Source organism: Rhinatrema bivittatum, chromosome 13 (assembly GCF_901001135.1).
Source record: "Rhinatrema bivittatum chromosome 13, aRhiBiv1.1, whole genome shotgun sequence".
Taxonomy (NCBI): domain Eukaryota; kingdom Metazoa; phylum Chordata; class Amphibia; order Gymnophiona; family Rhinatrematidae; genus Rhinatrema; species Rhinatrema bivittatum.
This window is the reverse complement of record NC_042627.1, coordinates 62,570,628-62,593,372: the sequence shown is the minus strand read 5'-3', so window position 1 is coordinate 62,593,372 and position 22,745 is coordinate 62,570,628. Positions and strand designations below refer to the sequence as shown.

At 45.1% G+C, this 22,745-nt stretch overlaps 1 protein-coding gene across 5 annotated transcripts in view; it reads right to left on the bottom strand.

Annotated features, from left to right (window-relative positions):
• The window catches only part of EFL1 (elongation factor like GTPase 1), a 286,193-nt gene that overhangs the window by 244,784 nt on the left and 18,664 nt on the right, over window positions 1–22,745 (bottom strand). For all 5 annotated transcript variants that reach the window (XM_029574748.1, XM_029574744.1, XM_029574749.1 and 2 more), the window contains exons 9-13: window positions 19,995–20,118; window positions 12,279–12,355; window positions 12,002–12,138; window positions 8,289–8,411; window positions 2,652–2,751 (exon numbers count right to left, since the gene is read on the bottom strand). In XM_029574748.1, the coding sequence (XP_029430608.1) occupies window positions 2,652–2,751; window positions 8,289–8,411; window positions 12,002–12,138; window positions 12,279–12,355; window positions 19,995–20,118 (561 nt within the window). The remainder of the gene's footprint in view (window positions 1–2,651; window positions 2,752–8,288; window positions 8,412–12,001; window positions 12,139–12,278; window positions 12,356–19,994; window positions 20,119–22,745) is intronic.

The following is a 22,745-nucleotide window of genomic DNA, read 5'->3' as shown; positions in this document are numbered from 1 at the left end:
GTCACCGACAGATGACTAAAGACCTTGTTTGTTTGAAGCAACTTCTATCATCTCCCAGACTCAATTTAATGCAGTTCAGCAGGGAGGCAAAAGAGGACGCTATAAACAGCAGCTTTGCAGGACTTAAGGCTCATCTTGGTTCAGTCATCAGCAAAAGCTCTTCACAATATCAACCTCCTTCTGGGCCTTACCAATCTCTTGTACTTTTTGTACTTTTCATTGTTGAGAATTTTTTTTTTTTATTATTGTAAACCACTTTGATTAAGAGCAATAAATTCAATTAAGCATGCCGATGCCATCTCTTTTTGTCCCAATGTATTTTATTACCTGCACACCTTTCCTGGCCGAAAGCTGTACACTTTTTACCACCACCATGCTCCTACTTTAAAAAATGTCCTTCCCTGGGGGGTGTCAGGCCACAATTCTTTGTGCAAAGTTTCTTCTTTACATCAACCAATGCTTCATCTATGTCCAGGGCTGGTGCTTCCATTAGGCAAACTAGGCGATTGCCTAGAGCGCCAAGATTCTGGGGGCGGCAAATCCTACCAGCATTGAGATCCAGATTGGTGCTGTACCAGAGTCAATATCGCCAATGATGGGAGCACAGTGCTGGATCTGCTGTAGGAGGGAGTGCCACCAATAGTTAAGTTGAGGGAAGGTGGGGGGTGAATGACAACGGTTTGCCTAGGGTGCCAAATATGCCTGCACTGGTCCTGCCTATGTTGTCAGTCCAAGGTGGTCAGCAGGCCTGCATCCTAATGTGCTTAAATTCATAGTGGTGGGAGTGACTAACAGGTGAATTTTCAAGGGATAACATACTATAGTAGCAATTTTCAAAAGCCCATTTATCCTTGCTAAGAGCACTTAACGCAGTAAAACCTATTGATAAATCATTGGCAAATATTATAGCAATTTTCAAAAGCCCACTTACGTGGGTAAAGTGCATTTACACATGCAAAACAAAGTCTTAAGTGAGTAAATGCATTTGAAAATCAGGCCTTAAACTTTTACAAATCTTTAACATAACTTATTTCACAAAATCAAAAGCTAAAGGAAAATCTTAATCCTTTTGTTTTAACTTCCCAGTTAGTTATATAATTTTCTTGCCTCATCAATATAGACATGTTGTAATGTCACAATGTTTAAGTGTAATAGATTTATATATCTTACGTTTGTAATGTTTTGATGAGCAGTTCTGGATAAGATGGAATATAAAATTTTAAATAAATAAAAATCAAGCTAGGGTCTTGCTCAGCGTACCGTTGGTTTGACAAGGAAGTACCACTCCAAAGCACGTCTAAAACACCTCTTGAATTAGTCCAATACATAAAGTGCTGGACCAATTCAAGTTTAGCATAGATTTCAAAACTGCTTTTAGCTACCTGAGAGGTGTGAAACCTCAGAAAAGCAAAGACCACACCCCCTACCCTTCACCCCCACAATGTGCTATTGCTCTGTCTCCAAGTGCTGACTGCATAATCACCATTAACCAATCAGGTAAACCTGGATACATCAACATAAGAGAATCACTTGGCAACGAGAGGGCATCAAACTTCAAAATCCAGACACCCTGGACAATTACCGCCTTACCTCCGTAAAAGGGCTGTTTGAAGATTGCACGCAAGCAGGCCTTCAATCTATAAATCATTTTCTCTACAAAGGCCAGCGTGACTAACCGGAAATTTTCTACCCTTAATTGGGATAAAAGCAGCCACAAGTTTGCACTTTTAGCCGGGTAAAGGGAAGGCGTAACCTTTGGGCAGAATTAGGTAATAGCGCACATACACTGCATTTTCAAAAAATGTACACCTGTTTTCCAAATTTTACACACAGGAAAAGCAGTCAGCCAGTTGTACCCATGGTAAAGAGAACACAAAATCTGAATAAAGTTCACCGGCAAAAAGTAACCTTGAACTCTGCATGTAGGCGAGAAAAAAAAAAATAGCTCCCTTGAGTAATCATCACTTTTCTAGTTATTCTTACTATCCATCATACCCGGACAGAAAACAATGAGAACTTTAGCTCCTTTACCAAAATAATCGTTGCAATTCTGTCATCACATTAGCCATACGGACTGGAATAACTGGGAAGACTAAATGGGCCAACTGATCTTTTCCTGATGTCATCTACTGTTACGTGTCTATAAGCAGTGTCTGACAACTAAAAAATTGTAAAGTTCAAACAGAAAGAATGTTAGCGAGTTAACCCATACAAAGTCTTATCATCAGTGCTGTGCATAAACTGCGCTGAATTTGTTATTACCAGCCAAGCAGAAGGTGCAGATGGATTTGTAGTGCTCTCACCGGCTGAAATGAGAGAAATGCCCCGTTTCATGGATTTAACCTCGCAAATGATCTTGGCAAAGCCTCCTTTTGGAAAAGCATCATGAACAGAAAGTCTGTCAGAAGCCCTAGTCCTAAAACAAACACACTTGACTAATCGCTGCAATCATCCCCATTGGGAAGGGCAATCACTGCCAGTTTTTACCTGGATTTTAGACAGAATATGAACTGCCAGTAAATATACTGTTCATCTGGATTTACTGCTTAACTAAAATAGTAATCTCAGGCACTAGGCAATCCTCGCCAGATTTCATCACCTCTAATATATGGAATAGGAGGAAGACCGTAAAAGCTGAACACGTTTCTTACCTTTGCTTGTTCTGTGGTAAAGCCTTCGCATCAACTGCAAACATTTTGGAAACAAAGATGATGACTGGGGCCGTCTCTTTACTACAGCAGCTCATGAAAGCTAGTTAGACAGACAGACAATGAAATACAGATCCAAGTAAGTTTCCAACCTGATGGATTTTTTTAAACCACCATATTGCTAGACAATATTACGATAAAAGACGCTTTTTCTGTCTTGGGAAATGGCTACTCAACACTGTTAATAATTTTCTCTAGCTGAAGAAGAGGTCCACGTGGTCTCAAAAGCTGGTTGTACTACCACATCATTTTAGTCAGTCTTTTAGCAGGACACATTTTCAAACCTATTTACCATATACACAGGCCTGCCTGAAGACACCCCTCCCCCCCACACACACAACTTGGCTAAAAGTACGTGAAAGCTCCCACGTCACCACGTGCTTCTAGCCACATTAGAAAGAAACGTTACTAGGGATGTATTCAGGTCAGACTGCTCGCACCAAAAGCAGGTGTTTTCAAACTCGTGTTATGTTGCTACCACTTGGGATACACTCTCTCAATTACACAGCCCTCACGGTAAATATACCCATGCACGTTATAATTATACAAGTTAGTTGAAAATTGCCCCTTTAAAAAAGGTATCACAACATTCTAAGACTCTAGATTTTTAAGGATATTTTGATTAGCGCAAAGCAAGATCTTAAAATAGATAACCAAAGAATGGATATTTTCAAATGCTAAAGGGTGCTATCCCTGTGAAATCTGAATATCAGTATAAGAACTATTGAATGCATTTACCTGTGCAACTTGTTAGAATAATATATTAGCGCGCAACTATATAATGTAATGGGGTGCAATTTATTATTAGCAAAGTAAAACATATAAATCAAGACACAGACCACATGATATGGGGCTCACCAGCAGCTAACAGACCTCAGTAATTGCAGGAAGACATCACAGGACACAACGGAGAGTAAGCTGGACCAGTAACCAAGGGGATGATTATTTTTAGCAAAGTGAATTTAAAAAAAAAATTTTCACCGCCATTTCTTCAGCTTTATGCTCCAGGGAATGCCTGTTGGATCTCATAGCCAACTGGCTGGCAAAAGCTCTGTTTTCCAACATTTATTAGAGCAGAAGGGTCAAACATGTGGCCTGCAATGCATTTTTTTTTTTTTTACTGACCCTGCTGCCGCCAAATCATTTGCATTTTGACCTCAGCAGCAACAACAGGTTCTGAAGGAGCCTCCCAGAAGGGTCCAGGCCACTGTAGGACCTGGCCCCAAAATCCTTTACCACAGTGCTTCCCAGCCCAGTCCGGTTCCACAGGCACGGGACAGATTTGCAAAGAATGAAAGCCGGGCATGCAAATCACTCTCATGCATATTCATTCCGGTTCTCCTGAAAACCTGACTGGCTAGGTGTGTCCTGAGGCCTGGGCTGAGAAGCTCCGCTCTACAACCTGCTCCCCCCCAATTGCGACCAGGACTGAAGCTGGAGAAGGTCCAAAGGGGGGACCAAAAGGAAACAAGGTAAAATGTTGGGGGAAAGACGAGAGAAATTCCAAAAGGTGGTGAGAAGTTCTGCACTGGGATGTGTGGGGTGGGGGGAATAGGAGAAGATCCCTAGTAAAGAAGGGAGGAAGAGGAGAGAGCCGAGTGCAGCCTACAAGTCAAACAGAGTTAAATGACCCTTGGGAATGGATAACCTTTCACACCTCTGTATTAAGCCCCTCATAATACACACAGAGATGGATGAATGTGTTAAAAATTTCCAACTAAATTCGCTGGTATTGAGGGGCAGAGAAAGAGAGAGGCGGGGAATAGATAGAAGGGATGAGCTGAAAGTAGGAGGTTACAAAGGAGCCTAAACCCCCTGTTGTAGAATAAGTTAGATATTAGGATTACTGCCAAAACGATGGCTGTCGTCACAGAAAGGTTCAAGGCTCAGGTCCATTTCTAAAAGGTGGGATTGCGTCAAGCAATCAGACTCAGATGTTAACTTTATTAAGCATGAAAGTGCTTTTTTTTTTTTTTTTTTTTTTACAGCAGGACTTTTCAGTCAAAGACTCAATTGGACTTTATTACGCAGTGATGCACCGTGATCTGCGGCTTCCAACCTCGCCACGGACATACTGCGGGTCAGTACTCGACATTAGTGCGGCTCTAGAAACACGCTCGCTTTTTATTCCTCCAGAGCATTGTTTTATTTCATGTGACAGTTGGTCTTCGTTACCTAACCTTTTCAAATCTTGCATAAGTGACACCGCAGCTCTCAGTGTCATCTGCATTGTTATTATGATTTTTTTTTTAAGCACAACAGCTTCTACCAGATCCTTTGGCCTTCTAGCAGACTCAGAGCCTGCCTCGCTGAGGCTATGGTGCCATGAGCCCTCATTTACAGGTACCCAAGGGATAGGTTTCCCCCGTTTTTATTCTTCCCTGTTTCTATCTCGCCTAGCCAGTGCAGGAACAATTCTCTATCAGGGGTCGCAGCTCAAGGCTCACCCTAGAAGCTGGGACGTGTGAACTCTCTGCATGGCAGGTAGGTGCCCCTGCGGGATGACCGGGACTCTCGTCCATCCACCACGGGCTTAGACTTCTGCCTCCGCAGCATCCCCAGTCCCTGCCTTCTTAAAAGGGGGAACTAGGGGAAATCTCATGGCTCATGCAGCGTTTTAAGGCAATGGATGATGGCGTGAGCCCAAGAAGCACGATCAAATGACGAGTCGCTTATCTAGCTATGCACCGCTGCTTGCCAGGACTTCTGCTTAGAGGATATTTACAGCTGTAATTAAGATTTCTCAACAAAACGTATGGTTTATTATATCAAAAATTTGAAAAAGTACTGTTTATTTCAACATGGCATCTGTCCATCTGTCTGTCACAAAAGCTATCCAGATCATGGTGCTGAAGAGCAGTGAAAGATGCTATATTAATCGCTAGATGTATTGGTCATTCTGTTTTGTTTTAATAAAATCACCCATATTTTAAAAGCAACAGATACTTTCCAGAACGCTGCAAGACAAGCACAAGCTTCAAATTTGATTTTCATATAAATGTTCATATTTTTTTTCCCTAATTTCCATTTTCTGGTGCAATAGCTTCCTCCTTAGTGATCACTAACCCTGCAAATGAGCTTTAAACTCTGTAAGGTAGCTTGGGAGTATCTACATTGAAGTGGAGGCTATTTACAGACAATAGGGCACATGCTGACAAACTGCAGATAAGAATTCCTTATGTGTTTCTGAATAAGGATGTCAAAATGATGTTTTAAAAGTAAACTTCAAAACGCAGTCAACCAAAAGGTCAGCAATACTGAAAATTCTCCTTGGCTGGCGTTTAGTGCACATACACTTCCAAGAAGCAAAGAAATATATATATATATACTTTTTTTTAAAGTGACGACCTCTGTAACTTTCTTTGCTCTAGGAGATGCCTGAGCCCTCTGCTGGGAGCTATCAAGAAATCTAGGTTTTGTAATCTATCCTCCAAGAAGCTCCTGCATGTAGGGGATTAGAGGGCAGGCAAGAGTCAGAACCAACAATCTTATGTTCTTAAAGACATTAAAGGCAGCAGAGTTAGCCAGCTAGATTCTTCAAAATATCAACCTGCTCATTTCTTGGATCTTTTGGGGCCCAATTCATCTGATAATTTTCCCCATAGACACAGAAAAGTAAGAAAAATCCTTTAACGACTCAGGCTTGATGATATTCCCTCCAGGTGTCTGCAAATTTTTTTTTTTTCATGTGAGCAACAATTTTTTTTAAACCAACAGTTTTTGAGCGCCAGTGTTAGTGTTGCATTTGTGTACATAGCACAAAGCAAAAAGTTATGTGAGCGACGCTTCGAAATGTACGAGTGAGTGCTCACAGTGCTCAGCTTAGAGGGCGTTATGCTCAGGCCCGGGGGGAAGGGGTCTTATTTATAGCTCCTGTTTCTTTTCTGGTGCCAGTATACTTTTATTTCTTCATGACCCACTAGTCCCGATTTCAAAGAGTCATCTTCCCTCGAGCCTACTCATCAGCTGCTTCTGTGCCGTGTTTATATTTTGCATGTATCAATCTGATGCCTGAGGGTCAAGATCTTACCCATTGCTCTTAACGGTGGGTGTGGTCAAGTACATGGCGACTCCAAAACATCTAAACATTATTAGCGTCTCAGGAACATTGTGACGACCTCTCTTTTTGCTGTAATCTAAATCATTTTGAAAAGAATTATCAAAAATCCTCTCTTTACTGACGTAACCTTATTTGTAGAGTGCTATCATATTAACGTGTCTATGTCCATCCACGTGACTGCTTACTGACCTGTTTTACAGTAGAGCACTGCACTCCCATGGACAAGCGGGTCCAACATAACTAATATTTGGACAGCCGCGTTGAAAGGCCGCTTTAAAAACCGCGGACCCGTACCGTGATCGCACAGAAATCACAACGGGAAAGCAATCTTCCCGACTGGTGATGGCAAAGGGTAGGGGGAAGAGGTTACCGACGTGTTTAGCCAGCTACCCCTTGGCACGTTGCCATTAAACGGCTTCTGAAAATCCCCCCCTCCCCCAACGCGACTAAATTTAGCTACTCAAAAACCTGGGCGGCCGCAGGGGAGGGAGTTTAGGAAGGGGCTAAAAATCACTTGGGCTGCTGCGCATTTTCTAGGCGTATCCGCTGCAGGCTCAAATGTGGCCAGCCCCAATTTAGCCGAGCAGATTTAAGCCTATTTTCAGCCGCAACGCAGCCAAAGATCTGGCCAGCTAAGTGAAGCACTTAGTGACACTTTGATAATCTATCATTTTCTTGCTATCACACTTAGCCTCCTTTCCCTACACAAATGAAATATTTCAAAATAACACTCTGTGCTAGCACCTACTGGCTGGACACTCTAAGGCTTGAAAATACTTAGGGACCTTGGTTTTCAGCTTTTATTTTATTTTTCTCGGGAATTTATCAGTGTTTATTGCAACTACAAAAAAAAAGAAAAATTAGTGGAAATAAATGACATCACTTTTACAGGTAAATATAACTTTTGCTTTAATCGTAATGGACGCTGATAAGTTCCCAGGAAGACTAAAATAAAAACTGAAAAGGAAGATCCCCAAGAATACTTCAGTGCCATTTCTCTCTGCTTCTTCCTCCAAGCTTCTGGATCCTAAATCAGCCCACTGTCAAGCACCAGCAATGTGCAGATCCTCTAAGGCGTGCATGGTGACGTGCCCTGGTGAAAAAGTGTTTTCCCCATAGGAGCAGCAAGCATGGGCAATGGCAGTCACCGCGTTTTGTTATGACCCCTCCAAGCTCTGCACCAAAAAAGAAGAGATCCAACTGCCATGCGCAGATGTAGCTTCAGATGCTAATCATTCACTGCTTTAAACACAGCTGAAAGAGCGGAGAGACATACATGGGCTTGGTTTCTAAGCTTGCTGATTTAATAATTTTTCATAAAGGGACCAATGTCACAGAGTAATTAAAAAAAAAATAAAAATAACTTTTATTGATGCAATATAAATGTCACAATGTCCCTGTCCCCAAAGAGCATACATTGTCATTACAATATGCCTGCTCCAAAATGCCGCTAATCTAAGTTTTCAACTCACGGAGAATCAAGCCTGAATGAATAATCCAGCAGGCAAACGTTTACTCACCAGTTTTCAGTTCTTGTGTCTCAGGTGGAAGAGAATCAAATCTTCGAGCTCCAACACACATGAGCCTTTCCACTCGTTCGGCAGCGATATCGAGAGGGCTGGGGCATTTGTGGCACACCATAGCTAAGAAGTGGTGTTAAGGATGCAAAACAATGTGCCTTTCCACTTTACACAGGATTAGTCATATTGCATATTTAAAAACACTATCAACTGCCTCAGGTGAAAATGCTCCCCAAGGGTGAACAGAATAAAGATATCTATTTTAGCAGCCTAAGCCAGGGCACAGAACATAAATGACAATGATACAAAGATAAATGTGAAATGAATTAGAGAAAATGGGCCTAGAAATGTGCAGTGAAAGGGTCCAATTAGTACCATCTGTGATGCTGGATTTTCTGATAGTGATGTGGACACCTGAGACCATGGACTCATTTCCACTAAAACAGCCTTCCAGTGGTAATGAGTTTTAACCCAAGTTGGATTTAAATCATTGACCTAGAGCAGGGGGTCCCTTGCAGGGCCACAAACCTGTCTGATGCTCAAGATTTCCACAATTAATATGCATGGACTGTCTTTGCATACAACATTAGCAATGCATGCAAATATATTTCAAGCATATTGTCAAAATCCTGAAAGCCAGACTGGTTTGTGGCCCTCCAGAACTTGATTTGGGGGGGAACCGTGATCTAGAGTATTTTTCAGTCAATCCACCGAGTCGTCTCGTATCTCAACAACAGAGACCCAAGTCAGGGCATGAGGTGTCTAAACCCCTGCAGAGTCTGCCAGAGAGTCAGAAACTGCTGCAGTAGTTCTTTGATATGATCCTCGCAGGGTCAGAGGGCACCTCGGTATGTCACTCAGAAAAAAGCCCTAAGCCAGTACAAATGTTCAATTTAAAGCTAGATATTCTTCTTAGTACTAATCTATCCTAGCATATTTTTCAAAACGGCTAGGACTGAAACACCTCTTAAAAGGGCAAAGACTGGTTACATAGGAATAAGAAGCAATTCTTTGTAAGGAAACAACATGGCATACCAATCAAAAAATCTGGGAAGAACATGGGAAGGCTGAGGTCAGTTGGAGTAGCCTAGTGGTTAGAGCCGTGGGCTATGAACTAGGAGATCAGGGTTCAAGTCCCACTGTTGCTCCTGGGCAAGTCACTTTACCCTCCCCTTTGCTGAAAAAAGTGTAAAAAGCAGAATATAAACATCTAAAATAAAATAAATAGTTGAGAGTATATTATTCATAGCAATCACTTAGGTTACGGCTCCACCTTAGAGAAGATTAAGATACAATCCCCGCACACTCCTACAGTTTTGAAATTGTAGACTGGTTCTCACAAAGATCTCAAACAGCTGGATGTAAGAAAAAGAAAACTCCTCAGTATTCTCCAAGTAATCTATAAGAATTAGTGTATGCCACGATTGTATATTCCAAAAGCTGAAGCTGGTATGGGCCTTATAGAAAGAGACTACACATTAGGGATGTGCATTCATTTCATCTGTTTTGGTGGTTTGTGTGCACCTCACGGACTTTATTTGCACATTCCTCATTATTACATGCATACTTTCCATTTTTACCTGGTACTCTAAAGTCTGTGAGGTATGCGCGTGCCGCCAAAATGAATGGAACGAATGCACATCTTACTGCACATATTCAGATGCTACAAAAGACTTCCAAATATACCAAACAGCATCAAGAGCCCCAAATACTCAAAGAGAGGAGACGTATGAAATAAATAGTTAAAAATCAGTCTCCATCCTTAAATTTGGACAATCATTTCGAGGAGTTGAAGGAATGAGTGAGAATCTACCAGCGCACATGGGGAAAGAGACAACAGAATTTATAAAATAAGAAAAAAAAAAACAACTTTTTAAAGAAATCAGAACAGCAAGCAAGGAAAAATAATTAGCAAATGCATAAATACAGTGGGAAATATAAAAGAGTTATGTCAGCAATTACACCTGACACAGGAATAACTAAGGAAAGGCGAACATAAAGGTAAGAGATTGATAACTGCAGCACAGGGCAGTGGATTACAGACAAGATGGGTCACAGCCTGCATAGAAAAAAACCCCAGTAAAACAGATAAATGTAGATTCTGAAAAGCAGAACTGGAAATAATTACCTATCTCATGTGATATATTGATGTCAAAAGGTCTGTATACAGAAAGGCACAAGGTGGAATGGCTCATTTACTGGAGACTGTATAAACATTATAACATCACTGTACCAGAAGAGCACTGAGAACCCAGCTGCCAGCGCTAACGCTCGAAAAGGGTAGAGCAGCTTTTAAACAAAATCATGGGAGAAAGCCAAGGATCGATCAGCAGCGCATGGTTCAGAGTGAGCAGTCTCCTAAGGTTACCGGCATCACAGGGAAGTTACAACGTTCTGACAGGTCGTGACAGGAGGAGTAGTCCAGGTGCATTTAAATACAGAAAAGACAAATAAATGATTTAAAACTACCCATTTCAACTGTGAGGCAGTTTGGGAGCACAATTAAAGAAAAAAACATGCGAATGCCAGAAGTCTAAAAGACAAGACCGGAGAGTTAGAGCGTATGGCACTGAAGAAAGATGTCAACACAATAGGAATCTCAGAGACCTGGTGGAAGGAGGATAACCAATGGGACACGGATACCAGGCTACAAATTGGATTTAAATAGTAGGCCAGGTCAGCCTGGTGGAGGTGTGGCACTGTATGTTAAGGACGGCATGGAGTTAAACAAGATAAAGGTCCTGCACTGTGGAATCTCTATGGACAGAAATCCCTTGTATGAAGGGAGGGGGGGTGTACAGTGATGGGTGTATACTATGGTCCACCTGGCCAGGATGAAGAGAGAGAGAATTGCTAACAGAAATCAGGAAAGGTAACAAATAAGAAAAACACAAAAATAAATGGAGATTTCAATTGCCTCAATCTTGATTAGGCAAATGTCCCATCATTACACACTAGGGAGCTAAAGTTACCAGAATGACATAAATTACTGCTTCATACTGCAGTGCTGGAGACGCCAGGGGCGGGGGAAATGGGTCCCTCACTTCCAGCAATGAAATTTAAAGGCATCAGTGTGGGGGGAGGGGGAATGGGGGCGGCCGGCGCAACCTATCAACACTCCAGGTGGGGAGGGGGGGAGGGCAAAGCGGGGCAGCCTGATCTTCATAAGTGATGAAAACTGGGGCAGGGGGGACCTACAAACCCAGGACCTTACACAGTACTAAGAGGTTAGGGGAGCAGGAAGCATGGCCGGCCAGGGCCTTGTCTGACGCTCGCCCTTTTATCAAGGGTTTGACAGCACTCCTTAGCCACTCTTTAAAATATATGCGGTTAAGTAGCATAGCACGTCAGCTGGCCACACAAGGCCGGATAACTCTAGACTTGCATAAGCGAGATTCCCCTCCCCAGAATGCCCCCTTTTTTTTTGTCAGATACTTTCTGAGTTATCCATCTAAACGCTTTTGGAATATTGATCTCATAGTTAAAAACTACACACGCTAAATGCTCTGCAAATGTGATTCTGTCAGCAATTTAACTACACCTCAGTGAGGTGCTGTTCAAGGTTTTGCAACAAATTCCACAGAAAAAGGATGCACACTATTTTGCTACGGGGTTAATTTGCACAGAATTCCCAATAGCGAAATAGCATAAGCACTTTAGGCCACTGGCCTGTAAAACCGCAGACGCCACAGGTCACTGCCGGCTGCGGATACAGAGAACAGCCTGGGAGATTGGCAGCCACTGACTACAAATGGCGCCGAGGTGCACTTTGGGGTCCGCGTGACGAGACTCCCGGCTGCTGATTTTTAACCCCAAAGAGTTGACAATCTTTTCGATTTTTTCTTTCTCCCTGGAAAAGAAAGACAAAGGGGAAACATAAAGCGTGAACTTGTCTCCTGCAGGATCTGAGAAATCCTTAACCCCTCTGCATGCCACGGGGCACGGGATCCCTTCCGCATCTGCCGTGCCAAACGCTGCACCTCCTCTCACCTTTTCAAAACGACATCGTACAGGTTCCAGATGTTGTCCAGCACCAGCTGCACAAACAGCGGTTTCTTGCACTTTGCCTATGAAAAAAAAAAAAAAAAAAAGTAAAGAACAAAAGAGTTAAAGGTTTCACTGTGCAGATGCCTTTCCTTTTAGTATTCTTTTGGAAAAAAAAAAAACTAAACTACAGACAGGAAACAAACGCTAGAACTGGCACCTTTTTCTGCAAAGCGGATCCGAGTTGCCATTTTGAGAACTTTCCATGTGGTGTTTTCTTAATCTGGACAGAGCGGGCTGTGGAAATGTCTAAGTGGCTTCTGGAGCAGCGCTAGAGCCACAGATCCCGAGCTCTTTGCTTTTGGCCGGTTTCTGCGCTGAAGCCCTCTCCTTGCAGGCGTGCGGCAGTACCATTCAACGTTCCTGTCTCCGGGTACCTTCTCTGCAGGGCCACATGCGCTAAGCATTATCCCCACGTAGAAACAGACACTGAGTGGGTGGCAAACTCATTTTGGACCGGTGGGAGGTATCCCCAGCCGGCACTCTCCTTTTTTTTGGGCAAGAGGAGGAGGTAAGCCGCCTGGATATAATTTTTTTTTTTATCCAGTAACAGCAGGGAGAAAGGAAAGGAATGAAAATCCTCTGGACCAAAGGGGCCTTTTTTTCCCACTTTTACAGCGTTGGAAGGGAGGGACAAAGGAGGCATCAGCCTCAGTCTTTTCTTCCCCTCCCCCACCCTTGTCGGCTGACACGGAGAGAGGGAAGGGGATTCCCCACCTTCGCTGAACCATTTTGCTTAATTTGAAGGGCTGGATGAAAGGGAGGGAAGGGTTCAGGCTGCATGGGGTAAGATTTTAAAATTTAAAAAGCTAGGAGGGAGGGTGGTGAGACAAAATTTAGGATGCCTACAACTGGACTAGCACTGAAAATCAGCGCTAGCTATCTAACTTTCTCCCCCACCCTAACCCTGCCAAGAATTTAACCAGCTAAAGGTAGCCAGCTAGTTAAATTCAGGAGGGATAAAATTAGCCTGATTGAGTTTCAAAGATTGATCTAGCCAGATGGGTCCTTTTGGACATCAGCGGGGCCTATTTACGAACAACACACGTCAATGCTTTATCACATTTTGGTAAACAGGCCCAAAATGGGGGAAAAAATAAACCTTTATCACATTAGATCCTAAAGTGAGAAAAGAGAATGGGGGTCCATTTTCAGCACCTGGGCAGCCAAATATATTTGCCCAGCAATCTTAGCCGGGATATACCCAGCTGGCTAAACGTTAACCAGATAAGTTTATTTGGGAGGAAAATCTGGCAGTTCCTGGCATTATCCCGCTAGCATAACCAGAAATCCTTGCTCCACCCGGAATGCCCCCCAACATATCTAGATTCGTTTTAAGTCGGCTAACAGCAGGCAACGTCGGGGGCGGTCAAACCAAGGGGATTTTTAAATCCCTTGGCTTGAATGGCTAAATCTGAGCTTTGAAAGACAAACCACTTTAAATACTGACCCCAATATTTAACTGTAAGCCTCTGCTGATGATTTATTTAGACAATTTTATGCACAGATATAAGAAATGAATCCAGATAAATCAGAGGCATTCCAGGGGCAGGGCTAACTTGTTCAGATAACACAGATGTTCAGCGTTATCCAAGTAAGGTCGGTTATGCCAGAGAGTTCTACAGTTTATCCGGATAACTTGGACTTTATCCAGGTATATTCAGTGGAATGCATAACTGGCTGCAGATCTCCCTGGTTTTTTTATATTTTAACTTTCACAGCATCCATAGCAGAAGGAAAGTTACGCAGCACCGGGCCACATCAGTATTTTCACACACACCTTAGGTTCGTGCCCCGAAACATATACTCCCCATCCCTTTCTGTAAACTTTCAAGACTTGGGCGCTTCGGGAGATACGCGCGTATCTTTTCAGCTTTTAAAATCCCGTAATTAATGCTCGTGTTGGGCTTTTAAAATTCACCCCTAAGTTTATCCGGCTAACTAGCCAAGCCGTCCAGCGGCTCAATATCTACCTCTATATTTTCTTGTTAGTAAACAGCCTGGGATAAACTCTCCATAAAGGCAGGGAGCATTTCTAAGGCAGCTCATTTTTTTTAAATCGTGAAATGCTCTTTTTAATCTATACAGATGAAGGACAATTATTCATCCTCCAATTTTCTAACTTCAAATTTGCATCTCCCTAACCAAAGCAAAAGAAGAATTGATTGAAGAGGGCAGCCCTGATGCCTGGGTCCAGTCAACTGCAAATTAACTGCAGTCACAGAGTCTTTGGAGAAACAAAAGGGAAACAATTAAGAAATGACGGCAGGGAGGTATTTAATGTACCAGTAATGTGACCCGTACACACTTACAGCACACTCTGAAGGAAAATGGAGAGGGCACAGGCAGCTCTGATTGGGGGCTACAGCTCAAACAGGAAATTGAATTTAAAAAAAAAAAGCTTAAAAATATTTTGTGATTGTCTGAATGTATTAAACTAGAGGTCGAAATTCAGCCGCGGAGCAGCTAGCTAAGTTAGCCAGATACAGCTACCCAGCTAACTTAATGGGGATTTTCCTAGCATGTGGCCAGATGGACTCAGGACCAATGGGTTCACTCTTTCCATCATTAACCCTGCAATGAATACACAAGCTAAGGAATGCAGTCACACACTGCAGCAGATGGAGACAGAGTCAGGTTTTAAAGCTGTTGTCAACCTAGATACACCCCTGCAGTGACCTCAGCCCTTCAGTATTTCTCCGTCTCCAGCAGATGCAGATCCTTATGGGGATCGCTGAACCTTTTGGAAGAAGATATTCTACTTTTAAATTGGAGAAAAGATTGAGCCCCGCTCTCCTAAGCTGATACCTAAAGGTCTCTTCCCAATTGAGAATTCTGAGATCCCTCTGAGGTGTGCCTTGGTCCAGTAGCTGGGTCCTCGTGTGGACTTTGCTGCTCAAGCAGCTGAAAGGCAGCGGGTGCGGGAAGCCAAGTGCAGCGGAGACGGCCAAAGCCCTCTCCCCCCTGCAGCCGGAGACCATATCTATTCTCAGCCAGTAAGCGCTGGGCCCAGGTAAGTTTAAAAAAAAAAAAAAAGGATTTACCTTCAGAGAAGAGGGATTTTGGTAAGGCATCCACTGGTCTCCTTGCACAGCATGCCATATCAACATCGTTCCTGATCCCTTTGGGGCATAAGGAAATGGGCTTACAAGCGGGTTGAGTGGCCCCCCCGGTGGGCTAGGCCCCACTTTAAGCTTGGTTGGCATACCGCATGATAGGCCGTGGCAGCACCATCTTGTGAGTCTCGTATTGCCTACCAAAGGACATCGGTATGTGCAGTGCGTTGGCTCTGCGCATGCACCACGCGCATAACATCATGAGCATACTTACGCGCACAATAAAGTAAGCACAGAATACAGGAAAAGCTAGGAGCACAGGCTGTGAGTGCACCTTACCACGCCCTACCTAGGCACTCAAAATTTGTGTGGAAGAGTTTTTAACTGCGAGCCGATCGAATGTACAGTTACCACCGCCAATGGCACCGGCAGCCAAGAAACGTCAGTTCTTTGCTCTCTGTGCTGCTTGTCATATTAGGGCTTCTCAGTCTGATTTGGATTCCAACTTGTGTCAGCACTGTGAGGAAGCCCAAGGGGATATGGCCTCCCCGGACTTTGCTGAGCCCGGCTCCTCCCAATCAGATGATGGATTGGCAGCCTTAACTGGAAGTACTCTGGATCTGAATAACCCCCTGGCTGGGTCTTCCATGGGAGAGGGAAACTCAGCAGGGCCCACCCCAGTTCACCCTAGGCTAGGCATGGACCCGGCAGCCTTTTCTTGGGTGGAATTTTTCCAGGGGCTACAGGCCTTTGTACAGGCGCAGTCTACTTCCTCGCTTGCCCCTGTCTGGATGGAACCCCAGCTGGCCCCCTCTCCCTCTCACATTCCTCTTGGCAGACCTCAAGGCATGCCTGGCCTGACCAGGGGTATCCCTAGTGGGGACCCTGATGGCATAGAATAAGAGTAAGATTCCTTGAAAGAAAGGAAAATTTCCACGGGATTAGAACCGTATCGAACCATACTACGGTTCTTTCATAGAGATGAATTGCCGGGCTTGGTTTCCCAGACCCTGAAAACGCTGGGAGTTCCTGGAGCAGAATCTATGAAGGAACCAAAGAAGAATACCATTCTGATTTCCTTGTGCAAAGCCTCTTGATACTTCCCAGTTCTGGAAGCCATCCAGGAGTTGACTGACCTGGAATGGGATGCCCCAGAAGCAAGTTTTAAAGGGGGCCGGGCATTAGAACCTCTATACCCGCTGGATCCAGCAGTGAGAGAGCATTTGCATTTCCTTAAAGAGGATGGCACTGGTCTGTGCTGTCTCTAGCAAACAACTATCCCAGTGGAGGGAGGAGCAGCCTTAAAGGATGCGCAGAATAAGACGGTTGGAGTCTATCCCTTCAACAAGCCTTTGAAGCAGTAGCAATGACCTTACAGATTGCTTTTTGTTGTGCCCTGGTAGTGTGTTCATGCCTACTTCTCTCTCAGGAGGTGGATGACTCGGGAGTGAACCCCGGAGCGGCAATGGAACCCGCCACCAACTTTTTAGCAGACCCGGGCTTGGATTTAGTCCGTACTTCAGTCAGAGGAGTGGCTTCAGTGGTAGCAGCCAGAAGGCAGCTATAGCTGCGGAATCGGTCAGCCGACGCAACCTCCAAGGCCAACCTTACAAAGACGCCCTTTAAAGGATCACTCCTATTCAGAAACCAATTGGAAAAACTGGCCAGTAAATGGGACGAATCTCCAGTCCCCCAGCTACCAGAAGATAAGAGGAAGAAGTTGCAGCCCCTCTGGATCAGCCCCTCCTATGAGGGGCTGATCCAGGGGCTCTCAATGTTTCCACCCCTACAGAAACTCAACATTTCAGAGGTCTCGGCCCTTTGGAAGAACTCAGTCCTTTCACAGTTGACAACCCAAGAGAGGGGCAGGTTCGAGTTCAGGATCGTTCCGAAGCTCCCAATGAAATTTACTGACCCATCTTTGAAATGAGGAGATAGAAGGTCAATTGTCTCTCTTTTACCAAAGGTGGGTCGAGATTACTTTGGACAAGTGGGTACTGGAAATCATACAAGAAGGATATGCACTGGAATTTCTCAGCACTCCTCGTGACGTATTCATGATGTCTCCTTGCCACTCCCAGCACAAAACGCAGGCAGTGGAGATTACTCTTTTAAGGCTCCTCAGGATGAGGGCTGTAATCCCAGTACTTACGCCCCAGGAAAATACGTTATTCCATCTATTTCACATTACCCAAGAAGGAAGGTTCCTTTTGCCCTGTCCTGAACTTCAAGAGTGTCAACCATCAGCTACAAGTGAGTCATTTCCGCATGGAGGTGGTCAAGGGAGCCTATGTGGAGGCAGGAAAGCCATTTCCTTCTCAGGTTAAAGCTCACTCCACTGTTGGCCCCCATCAGTATCTGCCGAGTGGCAACATGGTCCTCCTTACACACTTTCTCCAGGTTTTATCGCATGGACATACAGGCCCGACAAGTCGCAGCATTTGCAAGGACGGTATTAACCGGACCTCGGGCAGCCTCCCGCCCCAATCGGGAGTAGCTTTTGTACAACCTATTGGTCCTGAGTCCATCTGGCTACACGCTAGGAAATGGAGAAATTACTTACCTGATAATTTTGTTTTCCTTAGTGTAGTCAGATGGACTCAGTATCCCGCTCCCGGCTGCCCAAGAACGCTGCCAAAGATTCGCCCGTGGAGTGGATATCAATTCCAAGAGATTACGGGAAAGCCATCATCCAATCCCTAGATCAAGGCATCTATAATTTTACTAGGGTTCAGTGTTTATGTTTGGTTGAGTACAGTTACGGTTATCAGTTTTTAATCAAGTTTTTTCGACAGTATGTCCACAGTGGCTTTTGAAGAGAATACTGAAGAGCTGAGGTCACTGCAGGGGATGTATCTAGGGTGACGTCAGCTTTGAAATCTGACTCTGTCTCCATCTGCTGGCAGGGGAGCACAACCCATTGATCCTGAGTCCATCTGTCTACACTAAGGAAAATGAAATTATCAGGTACGTTTTTCTCCAATTCAGCACCACAATCCCCCCTCTTTTTCACCACCCTATCCCGTCTCTCTTCTCCCCTCTCTTCACGTTTTGGCTAATAACAATATTCCCCTGCTCTTACGCCATCTTTGTCCATATCCCCAACTCCTTCCCTCCCTTCTCTTTCTCCCCATACTCCACTCCCTCATTCATTCTCTCTTCCCCCCTCCTGTCTGCACCCTCTTGCTCTCTGCAGCCCCCAACCACAACCCCCTTCTCTCTCCCTCCTGATCCCCTCCCTCCTCTCAGTACTCTCTCTCTCACACATATCTTCCGCTATCACCCACTCTGGCTCTCAAACACCTGCCATTGGCCCTCTGTGTGTCTCTCTTAAACCCTTCTCTCCTTATCACACTCTCTCAACCATCCACCTCGCTGGCTCTCATTCTCTCCTCACCTTCCCCATCACCACTTCACCACCCAGTCCAATTTGTATTGCTGACTCTAGGAAGATGACATTTGTTCCCTGCTCACTTCCCCCACGACATTCAGCCCCGGCCTTATACTGTCCCCCCCTGCATTCAACCTTGTCCTCACTTCCTCCCAGCATTCACCCTCTCTCACATCACTCCCCCACCTCTTATACCACTTCACCTTCAAACATTCACCCCACTCATTGCCCTCCCCTCTCCCCCCAACATTCACTGCTTTTCATATTACGCCGCCAAAGCATTCACCCTCTTTCCCTCAACAAAACTCATTCTGTCCTGACTGGAGGTCTGGGTAACTGCTTCCACTCCAACAGCTGAATCCCCTATCCTGGGAGCACTGTGATCTGCTGGGCTTTGGGCAGTGCTCACCCTGGCTCCTGCCCTCCAGACAGCAGAACAGAGAATAAAACCTCCTACTCCAGGCAGCAGATGGGATATGGGTGGACAGGGTGGGAAGGACTGGAGCTCCAGCCTCACCCCCTCCCCTCCTGTCCGCCAGCGCTATTGGTGGTAGACAGGAGGAGAGAGCAAAGCAGGGAGTTTTTGCTGAGCCAGCCCCTTCCTCATCTCCATAGCAACCAGTGGCACTGTGAGGACAGGATGGGAGGGGCCGACCCAGAAGGGGCTCTTTCCTGCTTTAGGTGCTCCCTGCCCCAGCCCCTACCCTCTACAGTGCTGCTCCGTTGTGCTAGGGATAGAAGAGCCATAGCCACGTTTTGTGTAAGAAAGAGCGACATGCGGCTCCCTAGTCACAAGTTTGCTACCCCAGGTCTAGCTGAACATTCCTACGTCACTGCTGGACAGTTCCTTTGCACATCAGTGACTTACAGATCAGGAAGCTCAGAGGTCATTATCATCCTTTCCAAAAATATAACAGCATAATGGTATTTCGCATGTGTACAGTACTGTGAATGCATACTGGGATTAAAATGCCCCTGCCTCAAACTGCTTGCAATCCTAAATGAAAGCTTGGAGAGTAATTTGCATATCCAGGAGTCAATCATGTCCTCCAGATTCCTCCACCCACTACATTGCACTGGCAGCCCTCAGCCCACCTATCAGGGATACAGATCCTGCATACAATTTAAGCCATTGGAAAGAAATTTACAAATAATCAGCTCACTTGAGGTTATGGGCCTGACGGTTTGTCAATGCACTGCACCTTATAACATTACCTGGGCACCTTTCATTATCTTCTTTGCTTTGGTGTTCAGATAGTAATCACCCCATAAGGTCTTCAGAAGCACCACAGGCTTGATGCCCACCTTCTGACTGTAAAGCTGGGCAAACTGCTCAGTGCTGAAAGAAAAACAAACACACACACACCGCAGGATAAGCAAACAGTCAGGATCTTTTCCTGCACTAACCAGAGCAGCGCTCCAGGCACCGGAGTGGAGAGCGAGCTTCCCGAGGAAGGCCCAGGATGAATACAGCCGGCCAATCAGACTGGGGCTCCCTCCTCACACTCATGTTTGCCTCCGCACACTCTGGCTCCTTCATTTATTGACAGTCATGAGAAAAGCTGAAAGGGTTAAAGGAGAAATGGCGAGCTGGGAGTCTGACAGAGGGCTGTTCCCCAGCCCATGCTCCTAGCCGTTTTGCCTTGAGCACACCATGGAGGAGAACCTTTCAAACAGCGAGCTCGGGGCATCTATGGTGTGTGCTGCTCATGCACATTCGGGGCTCACCCCATGGCGTGACGCAGCTGAGAGCTAACAGCACGGTACACATTCAGCTCTGGAAGCTCTCAATAGCTGCCCAGATCTTCCTCCAGCTGCCTGGAAAAGGGAGGGGGGGGGGGGTGGCGGCTTCTGACCCGGAGGTTTCCTCCGGCTCCTTTGGGTTTCAATCAGAACCAGAACTGGGATTCGACACCATAAGCCTTCATTCACAACTCCCTGGGGATATTCCCCCCCCCCCTCCCCCGTTTTATATTGCGACGTACTTTATCCCAGTTACTGCAGCGCCAGCCCTGGGCTGGGTCAGTGCACCAGTGCTCCTTCTGGAACCCTACAGCCATGGGCACTAAGCCTAGGGCGTAGGTGCTGCCCATTGTGCGATGACCAACTCCCTCCACCCTTGCTCCCAACAAGCTAGAAAAAAAACGCTGCTTCCGCGGGCATTGCCAGCCGCAGCCGAGGAGGGAATCAAACCCAGGACCCGTCGTATGGCAGAAAGGAGGAGGAGGAGTAAAATCACCAAATGGCTCTAGAGGTTTACCGGCCCCCATCACTGGGCCAGCCCAGGGACAGAGTCCCATGCAGGGGAGCCCAAGTTGGATTCCTGGGCTCTCTGGAGTGACCGAGGCGGAGAATGCTACAGCCCCTGGGTAGGAGGGCATTAGTCATTGTGCAGTGGCGGATTTAGGGCCCGTGGCTGCAAGGTTCCAAAAGAAGCCCCGGTGCATGGCCCCCGTACAGACAACTGTCGCTGCAATGTCTGGACATAGGTCGGGGGGGAAAAAATCCCCAGGTAGTTACAAACGGTGGCTCATGGACCCAGTTCCCAGCACTGGTTCTGACTGAGCTAGAAATTGAATGGAACAGGGGAAACCACCAAGGGAAAAAAAAAACTAAAACATTCACAGAAGCAACAGCAAAAGCCGAACTGGTTTTCAGCTCGTGGTTACAAAGTGAACTTTTATCTGTCCTGCCTATGATTTCCAAGCAGATATTGTTGTTGACACTTTCCCCCCTCGCCGGTCTTGTCCATTATTCCGAATCCAAGGGGGCGCTGCTGTCGTGATCCTGAGCAGAATCTCACAGCGATACTTGTGAAGTATGAATGAATAAAGCATTGAAACACTGCCATAATAGAAGAAGGTGCAAGTCTGTTACAAAAAGAGTGTAAAATCATAGGAAAGGTGCTATAACAGAAAAAAAAAAGAGACGAACTAGGAATAAAACCAAGAAAAAAAAGCACACAATAGAGCTCAAATACTTTGAACAGTCTAACTAGAATTGCTGCTCTCATCCTAATTCTGCTTTTCTTTTAGTAAGCAGAATGCAATGAGACAGAAGTTACTGACCGAGAGCTACCTCAACCTGTGCCTAGCAGGCTGGAGCCATCCAGTTACCTCCGTCTAACTTTGCAAGCAAGGCACAGAAGCTGCAAAGCCAGGCCGAGGCTCTCTACAAGTGAGCACCAGCAGGACTGGCACTGCACAGCTGTCGTTCTAGCACCAAGGATTACAAGAACCGCATAGAATCAGCAGGTTACGAATTCATTACTGTCCAGGCTAGGTTAAGGAACAGAACAAACATGCAGATCGGAATACATGGTATAAACAGCTTGCCTACATTAGGTGGCAAAAACACCCACAAGCTAAATCAATTTGAAAATTATCCCAACACAATTTACCTGGGCATGAGCACACCTGCCATCAACTGCGTGGAATTTTTGGGATATTTTATTTATTGTGTTTCTATACCGCTTATCATAAATCTAAACAGTTTATATCTTTAACACACATCCCATATCATAAAACATTAAAAAAAAAAACCCATCTATACAACACCATGTACTTATATATTAACCACACACTAATGCAAACACGAGAGCATCTTTCTTCATCTCTGTCTTAGCCTCCTAAGCTGTACCATATAAAATATTCCCTCCCACTGCTCCAATAAAACGTCACACTCTAAATGCTTCTGTGATGAACGAGGTTTTTAGTGCTTTTTAAAACAATTTCTGCTCTCTCAATAGCCGCAGCTCTTCCGGCCTTACATTCCAAAGCATCAGCCCTGCCACGGATATGACCCTTTCACGTACAGTGCTTGAGTGAACTTGCTTAACAGAGGGTATTACCAAGAAACCTTTGTTCATCAACTGTTTCTCTCGGAGGCGAATATACCCTCAGTCTTGTTCCTAACCATTTATTATCCAGTTTGTAAACAATCTTATAAATTACTGTTAAACTTTAA